The sequence below is a fragment of the Cnephaeus nilssonii genome (genome assembly GCF_951640355.1).
Source record: "Cnephaeus nilssonii genome assembly, chromosome: 15".
Classification (NCBI taxonomy): domain Eukaryota; kingdom Metazoa; phylum Chordata; class Mammalia; order Chiroptera; family Vespertilionidae; genus Cnephaeus; species Cnephaeus nilssonii.
In genome coordinates this window covers 61989959-62003826 of record NC_137086.1, presented here as the reverse complement: position 1 = coordinate 62003826, position 13868 = coordinate 61989959, and the positions used below count along the sequence as shown (strand labels likewise).

At 43.3% G+C, this 13868-nt stretch overlaps 1 protein-coding gene across 1 annotated transcript in view; it reads left to right on the top strand.

The window, feature by feature from the left end:
- The window catches only part of TMEM131 (transmembrane protein 131), a 202855-nt gene that overhangs the window by 169946 nt on the left and 19041 nt on the right, over nucleotides 1–13868 (top strand). Inside the window, exons 31-33 of the mRNA XM_079792637.1 lie at nucleotides 504–1084; nucleotides 9298–9467; nucleotides 12364–12491. Of these exons, the coding sequence (XP_079648763.1) occupies nucleotides 504–1084; nucleotides 9298–9467; nucleotides 12364–12491 (879 nt within the window). The remainder of the gene's footprint in view (nucleotides 1–503; nucleotides 1085–9297; nucleotides 9468–12363; nucleotides 12492–13868) is intronic.

Sequence of the window (13868 nt, the reverse complement as noted above, 5' to 3'; positions counted from 1 at the left end):
ATTTTTATCTGGGGCGGGGGGATCTTAATTCTAATTAATAACATGCTGCATGTAGCTCTCAGTTACTAAGAACTCATAGCAAGTAATCATTATATTGGTGAACGTTAAAATATTCTTAGACCCTGACTTGATTTCTAAATTTTTGATAGAACAGACCATATAGAGTTGTGAAAAGTATTCCTATTCTTTTTTTTTCTCATTGATTTTTAGACAGAGTAGAAGGGAGGGGTAGGGGGGAGACAGAGAGAGACACATCGATTGGTTGCTTCCCATACCATACATGGTTCAAGCCTGCAACTGAGGTACATGCTCTTGACCAGAATTGAACCTGGGGCCCTTCAGTCCACAGGTCAGCCAAACCAGCTAGGGCGAGTATCCTTATTTCTTGTTGTTTTTCTTTAGAGTATTTATATTGTAATGGCTTTACTGATTAAATAAACATTATTTTTAATCTAAGAATTTGTATGTTGCTTTTTACTAACTGCAGTTCATCCTTTTTTCAGCTTGAACACACTCAGCTGTGACCCCAGTCATAGTCGGGGGTTCTGTGGCCCTGGGGGCTCGTCATCACGACCTGGTGCAGGAAGTCATAAGCAGTGTGGTCCATCAGTCCATCCACACAGCAGTCACAGCAATAGAAACTCAACTGACATGAACAACGTCAGAGCCAAAAACAGCACCAGTACCTCTAGCAGGACTTCTGCACAGTCTGCTAGCAAAGCAGGCACCCTGGTCCTTGACTCGAACACAGTGGCCCAGGGTCACGCAGCAGGCAGAAAGTCCAAAGGAGCAAAACAGAGCCAGCACAGCAGCCAGCACCATGTCCATGGCACGCTGGAGCAGCACTCTCCCCCTCCACCACCACCAGTGCCTCAGCACCAGGAGCCACAGTCTGGAAGACTGTCACCCACCCCCCTCGTGCACCCTTCCCACCCAGAACATGCCAGCAGCACAAGGCACAGCTCAGAGGACTCAGACATCACCAGTCTCATAGAAGCCATGGACAAAGATTTCGACCACCATGATTCCCCAGCCCTAGACGTGTTTACAGAGCAGCCACCATCGCCACTGTCAAAAAGCAAAGGTAAGCACTGTTCTCACTGTGAGAACAGCACATCACGTGAGGGGGAAGCCAGTGCATGTCTCAGGAGCTATTGTAGTCAGAGTTGTGACACTCAACTAATTCAGTAGGTGGTCAGATATTTCTCCATCATTGGACATAAGCTCTTCCTTGTCAGAATGCAAATAGAGGTAGTCATTTGTCATAAAAGATACTTGTGTTTCTTAGATTACTGGCCAAATTGAGAAATTTATTAGACATCTACTGTTTTCCTTTTAGCTGCCTGTGTTATTATGATAGATTGAGTTTGTTTTTAATTATTAAAATAATTTTTAAGACAATGCTAAAATGGAGATCATTTTAACTCAAAAATAGTATTTCTGTACAGCTGGGGTTGGCAAACTACAGCTGGTGAGCCAAATCACTGCCTGTTTTGTAAAGTAAGTTTTATTGGCACATAGCCATGCCCACTTGTTTATATATTGTCTTTGGCTGCTTTTGTGCTGCAACAACAGAGTTGAGTAGCTGCAACAGAAGCCATAGGCTCCACACACCTGAATCTATTTACTGTCTAGCTTCTCGCCCTTTCAGAAAAAGTTTGACCCCTGCTTTGGAGTTCTGCATTCTCTGTTAGTTATCTTTTGCATGGTAACAGATGATTCTCTCATAGTTCCTATGGGTCAGGCGTCGGGGTGCAGCTCAGCTGGGTTCTCCAGCTCTCACAGAGCTGCCGTCAGTGTTGGCCAGGCCTGAAGTCGTCATAAGATTCAGCTGAAGGTGGATCTGCTTCCGAGCTCACTCAGGTGGTTGATGGCAGGATTCATTTCTTCACAGCCTGTTGGGCGGAGGGTCATACTTCCTTAATGGATGTGGCCAGCAGCCTGCCGTGGGTCCTCTCCTTAGAGCAGCTCAAAACAGTTGGCTTCCCCAGGGCAAGCAAGCACAAGAAGGAAAGAGAGAAAATAAGCTGGCAGGACAGAAGTCTGTATCTTGTGACCTACTCTTGAAAGTGACACCCATCTCTTCTGCAGTACTCTGGTCATTAGCAGTGTGGTCCCACCCACAGTTCAGGAGAGAGAATTCCATAAGAACACATATACCAGGAAGTGGGGTCCCTGGGAGCCATCTTACAAGTCTGCATGTCACACATACATACACAGGTAGGCTAGTAGGTAACTTCCAAAATCAAATGTAAAAAGCAATAAATGGCCTAGCTGTACTTACATTAGTCCTTCATATCCTGAACTCTTTTGCATCTTCCTTTCCTATGGCAGCCATTCCAATGCACATTACTCCTAGCCTATTTAAGTACCTCCCTCGCTAATGTACCAAGGAGGTTTGCTTTTGGTTTACATAGAGAATAGGGAACTCATAGCCCTAAGAAACCTGACGTCCCCACAGTCCAGGAGTTTTTTTATAGAAAATTTCTTATCGCAGTGATGTGAAGATGTGTATGTGGAGTCCTCTTAGAAGTACATGCATTTAGGAGATCAGAATTACAACTAAACTACAGAACAACCATCACTCAGAACTCCCTAAAATATAGCTGAAATAGAAGTACTACAACAGTACAAAAAAAACCAAACACATAAAGACTGCTAGCAGGGGCAGAGACAGTGAATGAGTTAGTCCCACACCCACATGTGGTAGATAAAAATCAGGAGGAATATCTCAGCAGTAGAGGTCCCCTGAGGAGTGAGGGGTCCCAGCCCAGGGTTCCAGAGCCAGAAAGAGAAGTCCCTATAATTTCTGGCTTTAAAACCCAGCAGGGATTGTGAGACAGGGGGCTGCTGGAGTCCCAGACAGTTCCTCTTAAAGGGCCCATGCATGGACTTACTCAGACTCATTCTGTCTAAGCTCTAGCACTGAAGCAGCAGCTCAAAAAGCACCAAAGATACAGAGGGAGGAACTGAATTGTCCTGCGCCAGGGTGAGAGCTGGAGGGGCAGCTTTCTCCCAAAGAGAAGTACTGGCATAAGCCATTGTTCCTTCTCTGATCCCTCCCCACCACAGAGCCAGCAGGCAGGTGCCATATCTGCGTCTTCATTGTTCAACCCGCCCTATTGATTCCCTGAGACCCCACTCCACCAACTTGCAGGCCCATCCAAGCTATTTCCAGTGGCTTTTCCATACAAATGACCTGTCTTGGCTCATACTTCAGACTTTCCTAAAATCTCTCAAACAAGCAGCTGATCTTGGTGTACCCCATAACTCTCACTAAGTGGCCCCAGGCCTGGCAATAGCAATAACCAGCCTTGATTCCCAAGTTGGCCTCTTCTGGGTACTTCTAGTAGCAGTACCATCTTCACAATGCTTTATAGCTCATTCTTGGACACCCTGGACAGAACACAGGCAGCAGTTGACCTTGGACTGCGCCTCCCAGGAGGCCCAGAGGCAACACACCCAGTGGTCAGCTTCAGATCATGTCAAGGCACCACCCAACCACCTCCACAAGTAACACACTCATGAGGCAAACTCAGAGGGCACCAGAGCCCTGCTGAAGTAAGTCCTGCGCCATGGGTGCGCCCTGCACAGCTAATCCTCCACCATGGTCCCAGCTTCCTCGAAGTTGATCAGCATGAGGGTAAATTCCTCCTCTTGAGGTGCCAACAGCAATCAAGGCTCAACTACAACAGGAGGGTGTACAAAGCCCACATGGGGGTGACACACCTGGAATGCCCAGCTCTGGAGAACGGGGAGGCTCTGCCAATGGACCCTATAGGTCAGCGGTCACCAACTGGTGGTCCGTGAGGTCCAAAAGGTTGGTGACCGCTGCTATAGGATACCTACTATATTAGGACACTCTACAAAGCCCAGGAGATGTAGTAGTTCTACCTAACACATAGAAACAAACTCAGGAAAGTAGCCAAAATGAGGGGACAAAGAAATAAGTCCTAAGTGAAAGGACAAAAAAAAAAAGCTAAATGAAATGGAGGCAAAGCAAGCAAATTAACAGCTAGAGTTCAAAACCATGGTTATAAGGATGCTCAAAGAACTTAGGGAGAATGTCAACATTAAAAACATAAAAACCATAAGAAAGAACCAGTCAAAAATGAAAGATATACTAACTGAAATGAAAAATAAGTTACAGGGTATCAACAGTAGAGAAGATAAAGCCTAAAACCAAATCAGCGATTTGTAATATAAGGAAGCAAAAAATACCCAATCAGAACAAAAGAAATAATCCAAAAATAATAATAATTTTTAAAAAGTGAGGGTAGTGTAAGGAGCCCCTGGGACAACTTCAAATGTGCCAACATTCACATAATGGGGTTGCCGGAAGGAGAAGAGAGAAAACAAGTAATTGAAAACCTATTTGAAAAAATAATGACAGAAAACCTCCATAACCTGGTGAAGAAAATAGATATATAAGTCCAGAAAGTGCAGAGTCCAAAACAAGATGGACCCAAAGAAGCCCACACCAAGACACATCATAATTAAAATGCTAAAGGTTAAAGACAAAGAGGCAATCTTAAAAGCACAAGAGAAAAAGCAGTTTGTTATCTACAAGGGAGCTCCCATAAGACTGTCAGCTGATTTCTCAATAGAAACCTTGCAGGCCAGAAGAGATTGGCAAGAAATATTCAAAATGATGAAAAGCAAGGGCCTAATACCATTGTTGCTCTACCCAGCAAAGCTATCATTTAAAATTGAAAGACATATGAAGATTTCCCCAGACGAGAAAAAGCTAAAGGAGTTCATCACCACCAAACCAGTATTACGTGAAATGTTAAAGGGTCTTCTTCTTTAAGAAGAGAAAAAAAAAGATAAAAAATATGAATAATAAAATGGCAATAAATACATATCTATCAACAATTGAATCTTAAAAAACAAAATAAGTGAACAAGCAGAACATAAACCAAAAAAATCTTTAATCCATTTTGGTTTAATTTTAGTGAGTGGTGTAAGATATGGGTCCAATTTCATTCTTTTGCAAGTGGATATCTAGTTTTCCCAACACCATTTATTAAAGAGATTATCCTTTCTTGATTGAGTTTTTTTAAAAGTGCATGCATTTGGAGTTATAAAACAATAACATGTCTTCAATATATTAGTGTCTTCCACAGAAATCTTTTCTTGTTATCTCAGTAATAGAACTTAAGTATTTTAGGGTAATTTTATAGTAATATTAATGTATAAAATTTTTAAATTAGTTCAACTTACCTAATGTGTTTTTCCTCTATTGAGGGAATGAATAAAATAAATGGATGTTATCTTTCTTACCACAAGCAAAGAGTTGAGTAGTAAAATTGAATCCCTTACTGCCTGTGTCTGAGATAGTCTCTAACCTGAAGGATAGGACCATTCTTACCTTCAGGGTTATTCATCTAGAACAGGAGTAGGGAACATCTGGCCTGCAGGTCGTATAAGATCTGGCCCTGCCAAGGCATTAGGGGTGAGTTAATTAGATGTTTGACCAAGTATAGCAGGCTAATTTTTAAGTTGATAATTCCATATGGTCCATGAATTATGTTATAAATATCCAAATGGCCATTGGCAGAAAAAAAGGTTTCCCACCCCTGGTCTAGAACATAATTTTAAAATTAAAGACTTTTTTAATTTTCACAGTGGTCATAGAGCTGATCTACTAAAAGATACTCCCTGATGGAGCATTACATTGGTGATTTCACGAGGACACAGTTATCACAAGCTACACATCAGGGGATGGCAGGAGAGAACAGGAGATCGAGGGTTGGGCTTGAGAAGGCACCCCAGTTAGCTTTTCCAGCTAGCCACGTGAATGGATGAGAATGGCCAACCTGTTTGGGGAGCACCAGGCCTCTTCTTAACCCCTGGAGTCAGGACATGAAGAACCAGAGAGCTTGTCACATAAGCACTGCCCAACCACATGTCAAAAATTGTCCTAGCTGATTAGAACAGGCGTTTATTTAGCGGGCTTAATCTTTTAATTTGCTGTGGTTGATGGGCTTAAAACCAAATAATAGTTGGTGATTAGAATTTCACCTATCAAATGAGTTCCCTCTCTCTCTCTCTCTCTCTTTCTCTCTCTCTCTCTCTCTCCAATTAAGGCAAGCAAATTACTGGTATATGTTTCTAAAAGCACCAATAGTCTAGGATTCACAGATTATATGAAGAAAATAATAGTGGTAGCTGTATTAAAAAGAAGAGTGTATGTTCATAGATTATGGAAAGCACATTTTCTGAAGCATGACAAAGCCATAAAAACAATATAATGCACACATGCTTTGAACCTGTGAGCTTGTATCTGGAAATTTAATAGGGAATAATCTTATATACATTATACTTTATAATAGTGGAAAGTGGGAACTGCTTATATGTTTTAAGAACAGGGGGTTTGTAATTACAGTAAATTAACTTAGGGCAGTATCATACAAAATAATTATACCTAGAGTCTGTCTGTGATACAGGAATTTGACAGATCATTGTCCACTTCCAAAGCTAGTTTCCTGTTTCCTTGCTGATGAAGTGGGGTCTGGCAGTGGTCACGTAGGAGGTGAACATTTGTAAATCTCCCATTTTTCTCAGACAGGATGCTAGAATGAGAAATCCAGTCCTTGGCACATTGAGAAGAAAGCTGGAATAGAACTTGGGAGGATGGCTTTTAGGCCCAATGGGCCTCTTCTTCGCATGAGAAAAAGTATGGTTCGTTAGCTTTTTAGAGTAAACAATACTTCATGGTTCTAAAGAATGAGCACATTTGACAAGAATTAGTCTGACTGTGTGGACGTGCCACAGCCTGGTCACTGTGTGCTCTTGGGGGCTCTGCTTTTAAAGTGTGAATGAGACATACACCTTTTTATTTATTTGTTATTTTATTGATTAAAGCAAACCCCCAGGGTGGTCACTAGTATAAAGGGAAAAGAAAAGTGCCAAGGTCAGATCCCTGGGGGACAGCAGCTCCGATGGAGTGTCGGAAGAATCACTGTGCCAGGAGAGGGGACGAGGCTGGGCAGAGGGCGGGGAGGAGCATCCACGGCATCCAGTAGAACAGAGGCGGCCTGTGCACTGAGGAGTGCTGGGGTCATTGGCATGGACAGGTAAGGGGTCATTGCTCACCTTTTCAGCATATCATTATTACGGTGCTGGGGCAGAAGGCCACGTGCAGCAGGTTAAAAAAGATGAATTTGTAGGTAAAAATATAAACTACTCTTTCATAAAATAATTTTGTGTCCAAGTTTTCAACTTAGCTAGTGGTTTATTAAGTATTTATTTTCTTCTTTTGTGTGTCCCTGGCTTCAAGATTTGAGTGCAGTAAGAAAAAAATATATATCACTTTCAGCCCTTTCCTATTTATTAAGGAGGTTTCAGGTTATTGTAAATACAGATTATTTCTACACAGAGCCTCTTACCCACTGAACCTAGCCATGATAAAATAGTCTAACAGCAAGTGGGACATTTGTATCAGGGCTTGACCTTGGTCAGATGGGGAAGACCGAAGGACTCAGTATCAACTACTGAACCTACAAAATCCAAAGTCCTGAGGCTCGTGGGGCCAGAGCAGGACCGCGCCTTCCCTCTGCCCTGGCTGGGGAGCTCCGGCTGCTCGGGTGGGCCAAGGCTGGTACAGTTAAACCAGCTGGCCAGTCTTTTCGAGACAATGTCCCAGGTAATGGTTTCAGTCGCACCTCCAGAATCAGTGGGAACGTAAAGGACTAAGTGGCATTTCTAAAAGTCAGAGCCTTACTGCTTTTCTAGGCCAGGCTCGGCCAGTTTTTTCTGTAAAGGGCCAGATGGTACTTATTTGAGGTTTGATGTGCCACAGACTGTGTTTGTCATATATGCTGCTTTTGTTTTGTTTTGTTTTTTAACCTCTTAAAAATATAAAAATTATTCTCTTCTCACAAGTTCTAGAGATCAGGCTACCGGTCAGATTTGGCTGGTGGCCCATAGTTTGCCAACCTGTTGTACATTCCAAAGTATGAGTCTCAAGTGCCTGTTAAATGTGGCCATAAAATAGCCTTTAAAGATGCTGTACTAAGTCACCATTGTCAAAAGGGCGTATTTAACAATGATGAGTACAGAATGGGTTACCTGTGGCTCGGGCTCCTATGGCTTTCCCCAGCCTGCCCGTTGGCCCAGGTGCTCCTGCCTGCAGCACAGTCCAAGGTTTCTCTCCACTGTCAAGGCAGGCAGGAATGTAAGCTCCAGGAGGACAGGATCGTGCTGCTGGTGCTCACTGCTGTGTTCCCAGGATGTGGAACAGTGCCTGGGAAACAGTGGGCACTCTGTTATGTGTGATGGGTTGATTTCTTATTTGTCTTGGCAACACCACACCCTTTAAAATATGGGCCTTCTGTAGGTGTGTTGTATGCTCTCCATGTATAACATCATGAGGTATTTGTGTGCCAGGCACTGTTCTAAGGGCCTCACATGATTCTTCAGTACAACTCCAGGAGGGCCTGCCTCCCCAGCTTACAGATGAGAGGTCAACATCGCACAACTGGGTACAGAAGAGTCAGGATTTGGACCCAGCCAGCATGCCTCTGCACCAGGGTTCTTGGCACCCTCACCTAACACATGGGCTGCTCATCATGGCACCATAGACTTTCATCTCCAGATGGATTTAAAACGATCTCTGGTTTTCACTACTGTGGCTTTTCAAAGCTGTATCACCCTCTATGGTCTAAAAAAGTATTCCAAGAAAGATATACAGAATTGTCAGAACTACTAAGTTTACCAAAACTCTTTGATCTATACACTTAAAATGGGTACATCCTATTGTACAAAAATTGGGCCCTGAAGTTGATTTTTAAAATATTCTAATCAACAAGTCAAACATGATTTGGAAAGCTTTAATTAGGAATCCTATATAATAAAAGGCTAATATGCAAATTGTCCCCTCGACTGGGAGTTCGTATACCAGGCATCTAGTAAATAATAATTTTCTAAGGAATGAAGTAGAGAAAGAAGCTTTATTAGTAAGAAAGAGTCCAGCCTCTTTAAAAATGTTTTAATGGCTTACTATTCTAAGCTGTTTAAAAATGAAGAGTTTGGCCCTAGCCGGTTTGGCTTGGTGGATAGAGCGTCAGCCTGTAGACTGAAGGGTCCTGGGTTCGATTCCGGTCAGGGGCACATGCCTGGGTTGCAGGCTCGATCCCCAGTGGGGGTTGTGCAGGAGGCAACCGATCAATGATTCTCTCTCATCATTGATGTTTCTATCTCTCTCTCCCTCTCCCTTCCTCTCTGAAATCAATAAAAATATATATTATTTTTTAAATGAAGAGTTTGAAATTTTACTTTGATTTTCATCCCCAGGGAAAGGAAAACCTCTTCAGCGCAAGGTTAAAGCACCGAAGAAGCAAGAGGAGAAGAAGGGAAAGGGAAAGCCCCAGGATGACGAGCTGAAAGACTCGCTGGCTGACGATGACAGCTCCTCCACCACCACAGAGACCTCCAACCCCGACACAGAGCCTCTCCTGAAGGAGGTGGGCAGGACCAGCGTGTTCCGTTAGTGTGAGCACGTGCTCTAGGATTAGCGCTCAGGCTCACAGGCATGTCTAAGCAGGAAGCAGTCACGGCTCTGGGACGAATGTCTTCCTTTCTCCCAGGGAAGGACATGGGGAAGCATGTTAACAAAGTAAAATCGTTAGAAGTTGGAAACACTGCTTAAAAGTTAGGGGCTATCTGGAATAGTAACTACTCTGACTTGTGAAATTTGTTTCAGATTTTAAGTATTAGAAGAGAATGAGAAGGAATTGTACCATTTTAATTAGACTGACTTTTCCTGTAAGATCAGTCCTGGCATGGGCTTCAGTAGAAGCTCACTGCCCACACAGGTGGCAGTCACCCAGAATGGGACTCAGCGAGCCCCACACACATCAGCCCATCGACAGGGTCGCCTGTCCTCGGTCCTCAGTTCTCAGCATCAGGAGCAACACTGCAAAGTGTCGGGTCCTAGTGGGCGTTAGGAAACGGGTTGGGGGGGCTGGGAAGGAGGTACCTGTTGTGATGTGTCTGAGGGTCTGCGGTACAAGCTGTATGCAGGAAAGGTAAAGCAGAATTCTATTTTGGCATTCTTATTTTTAGATAACTATATTTCAAAAGTAAAACAATGCTAATATAGACATTATTGTAGACCAGAAGTTTTTTGTGGATGTTTTTGTTTGTTTTCAGTTTTAACCTAATGTCTAGGGAACCATTTCTTAAAGATATCCAGTAGTGTCATCTACATATATTCATTTTTAAATAACGTCTATATGTAACTGTTTTTCTTAGCTGCCTTCCCCTTTGCACCCTCACATTGCGCAGTGCTCTGTGCCCCTCGACATCGTTGGTAGCGAGTGTTGGACTTCGTGCTTTATCTCCTAACGCATGACTACCAGGCGTAGAGCAGAACCCCAGCAGTTTCAGTGACAGGAATGAGCACTCGGAAGGCACGTCAGCACACACTTTCTTCACAACTGTTCCACCTTTCCAGCATTTTTCCTCAGTGACCCCTCCAGCTACCCCGACTCCCGGCATTCTCTCTGCACTCACTGCCATAGTTCTTACCTCTCAGTTGTTCCCTGTCATTGGTGTCCTTACAGACATGGCCTCCATGCCTGGTCCCCTCTCCTGCTGCTTGGGTGTATCCCGCCCAGCACTCTGCGGAGGGTTCCTGTGCTCTCCCTTCTTTGTGAATGACCCATTTGCCGGTTGTATGTAATTTCTTCCCCACTAGATTACACACTCGTGTGTTTATTGCAACTGTATCCTACTCATTTATTCAGCATTCTGTACTGAGTGCGTAAGCACCAGGTGTTATGCTGTGAGCTTGGGAAACAGCTGGACAAAGACCAGGTTCTTGTCCTCAAAGAGCTGAGTCTCCATGTTCTTGACGAGTCAGGTGCTCAGAAAGTGCTTCCTGAAGAACGCAGAGGGTGTTCCGCCCTTTCTCTGGTTATTCCCTCTTGACAGTTAAACGGTTGACTTGTGACTTGTTAAAATCCAGGCTTCCTTAATAAGCACACACTGTGAGGCGGGACCCTGTGGGGTTGACTGTCACTCCCCATGTGCTTGTAACTCCCCACCCACAGCTGTTCCCTTTTGCTGCATGTCCCTCTCCTGTCTGTCCCCTTGTTAGTCTCAGTGCATCTCAAACTATCTTTGGCCTTAGCTGGTTTGGTTCAGTGGATAGAGCGCTGGACTGTGGACTGGAAGGTCCCGGGTTCTATTCCGGTCAAGGGCACATGCTCGGGTTGCGGGCTCGATCCCCAGTAGGGGGCATGCAGGAGGCAGCCGATCAATGATTCTCTCTCATCATTGATGTTTCTGTCTCTCTCTCCCTCTTCCTTCCTCTCTGAAATCAATAAAAATATTTTTTTAAAAAACTATCTTTGATGACGAACCAGGTTTTTAAAAATTGCGTGTCTGTCATATACATGGTCCTACTATACATGTGTTATGCACCCAGTCCACGTGCCACTCCCCAGGCAAATTCAGCAGCACCCGAGCAGACACATGCCATGTCCAGGAAACAAGACCTCCAGTTGGTGCTCGGACACCGCCACAGTGTCAGGTTACTGTAAAAAAGTGTGAGTGTGGCTTCTGTACGTACCTGGTCACAGACCCGAAACAGCAGTTGCTGGACCAGTCAAGTAGCACAGCTGTAAGATGCAGTGTAGGCAAGGCCTTTTCAGTCTGGGCTCCACACGCGAGCCAGGGAAGTGGCTCTTCTGCTACAGTCGTGGCCGGTGAGCGTTCTCATATGTATCTCCTCCTGTTGGACCTCACAGCCCTCAGGGGAAGGGCCTCAGCCCTCTTGGTAATCCCTCCACCTGGCACCTGACCAGTAAAATGCTGAGTCAGTGAATGAGTGAGCCCTCCTGTTTATGGTGAATAGTAGTTAAATTAACTCAAGACTCTATGGACAGTCACAGTGTCACTGTGAACACTCAGTGAATAGGCGTGAACACTTGTGTTCTTGGCTTGCATTGTGCTTGGGCTCAGCATTGAGCACATTGCTAAAGTGTTATATTGTAGTCCCAGCTGAACTTTTCTTGTAAATAAAGGCAAGTTTTGCTCCCTAAGTCTGAAAGTAAGAAGCTGTCAATTAGCTGCTGCCAGTACCACCACACACTTCTGTCAGGATGTGGGTATAAATTAAAACGACACTCTATAACTCAGACTCAGAGCAATACATTTATAAAAGGTCAAAGGCTAAAAAACTGACAGAACCACATGTTTAAAAAAGATTTGAAGAAAGGAGTTTATTGTTTTTATACATGTGACATATATATCTGCTGCAGCTTCAGTTTTGTATCCCTACCTTTAAATAAGACTATATCAGTTATTTTTATTGGTCCTTCTCAGCAATTAAGTGTACTTTTTTTTTTTTTACAGGATACAGAAAAGCAAAAGGGAAAACAAGCCATGCCCGAGAAACATGAAAATGAAATGTCTCAAGTGAAACAAAAAAGCAAAAAACTTTTGAATGTTAAAAAGGAAATCCCAACAGATGTGAAAACCAGGTGAGAAAAAGAAATGAGTACAGAGAAATAAAGAGTAAGAGAAGTTACTGGTAAAAACTAGGTAACGTTGCTTGCTTGGTCTTTGGGGGTGCTTGCAACAAAAGCCCGGTGCTGTATCATGTTCCTCTCGGTTTTCTCAGATGCCTGATGTGTGCCGTTAGGAATGGCCCCCTGCTTCTGATGTCAGAAACATAAAGTCTGTTTTACATACTCACACCTGTAAACCTACTTTTGCCCCACCCTGTATATACATTTTTTAAAAGGAATATCATTAAAAGGCATATACTATCACTTCCTTTTAGAATCTTTATCTGATTGGGAATAAATTTTTTATTTTCTATATTAGGCAAAAAGTTGATCGTCTAATGCTAATTAAGCCTGTAGTTTTAGCTCACATTTGCTTTACTAAAAATTAGTCTTTAAATATTATCAGTATTATAGGAATAGTATATCATCTCTAGACCAGAACACCGAAATCCTTAAATGCTGAAGCATTTGCTTTCCTGTAAGTCAGTTGTGATAAAGCCAGGGGATGTCTCAGTCTCCACCTGCAGCCCCTCCTATCAGACCCCAAGAGTTGACGCACAAAAATCAAGGAGCGTGGAGCATTGGGTGGCATGGCAGAGCTCTGGTTCAGGCATTCTTTAGAAGTGAATTAGGGCTTCTAGAGAACCAGGGAGGCCCAGGGAAACCCTGATTTAAGACACCAGCTAGCTGTTGATCCTTTTGTTTTCTAATTGTTTCTCAACATTTTACACTTATGGAACAAATGTAATAACCTAACTTCGTACAGTGTTTACTAGAATAATTGTGCTTTCTCATAACCTGCTCGAATAGCACATTCCCCTCAGGGCCCTTGGCGCCACAGCCACACACTAGCCTCCAGGTCTGTAGGCACAGGGGAGCCCTACCCTTGCCCTCAGCTTCCTGCCTCCTTGTATGGGGATTACCATGTATTGCGTGAGTCAAAGTCTGGCATCTGAAATATCTTTCTGGTTTTTCCTTTTAGAAAGAATCACTTAAGTTGGGTCTTATCCATTTATTCAGAAGCTTTAAAAAAGGTTTCTTAATGGAGATAATTTGGCTTAATTTGGGAAAGTATGATTCAGCAAAAAGAAAGTAGTTGTCTGGCACCTTTTTTCTTAAAAACCAATTAATTTTACAGTGGCACAGAGTCAAGCTTTGTATAAATGGACAGCCCTCATCCTCCACATTTATAAACCACTTATTTAAAAATAATACACATGGGTGTCTATGTCATGGGAGCTTTTGGTACTTTAAAAGATGGAGTTTTTAAATAACCCTGTCAAAAGTGGAAGGAGGATGGAAGAGTTAATAAAGCTGTAGCATTAATAGTCTTACCCATAGAGGGTGGAT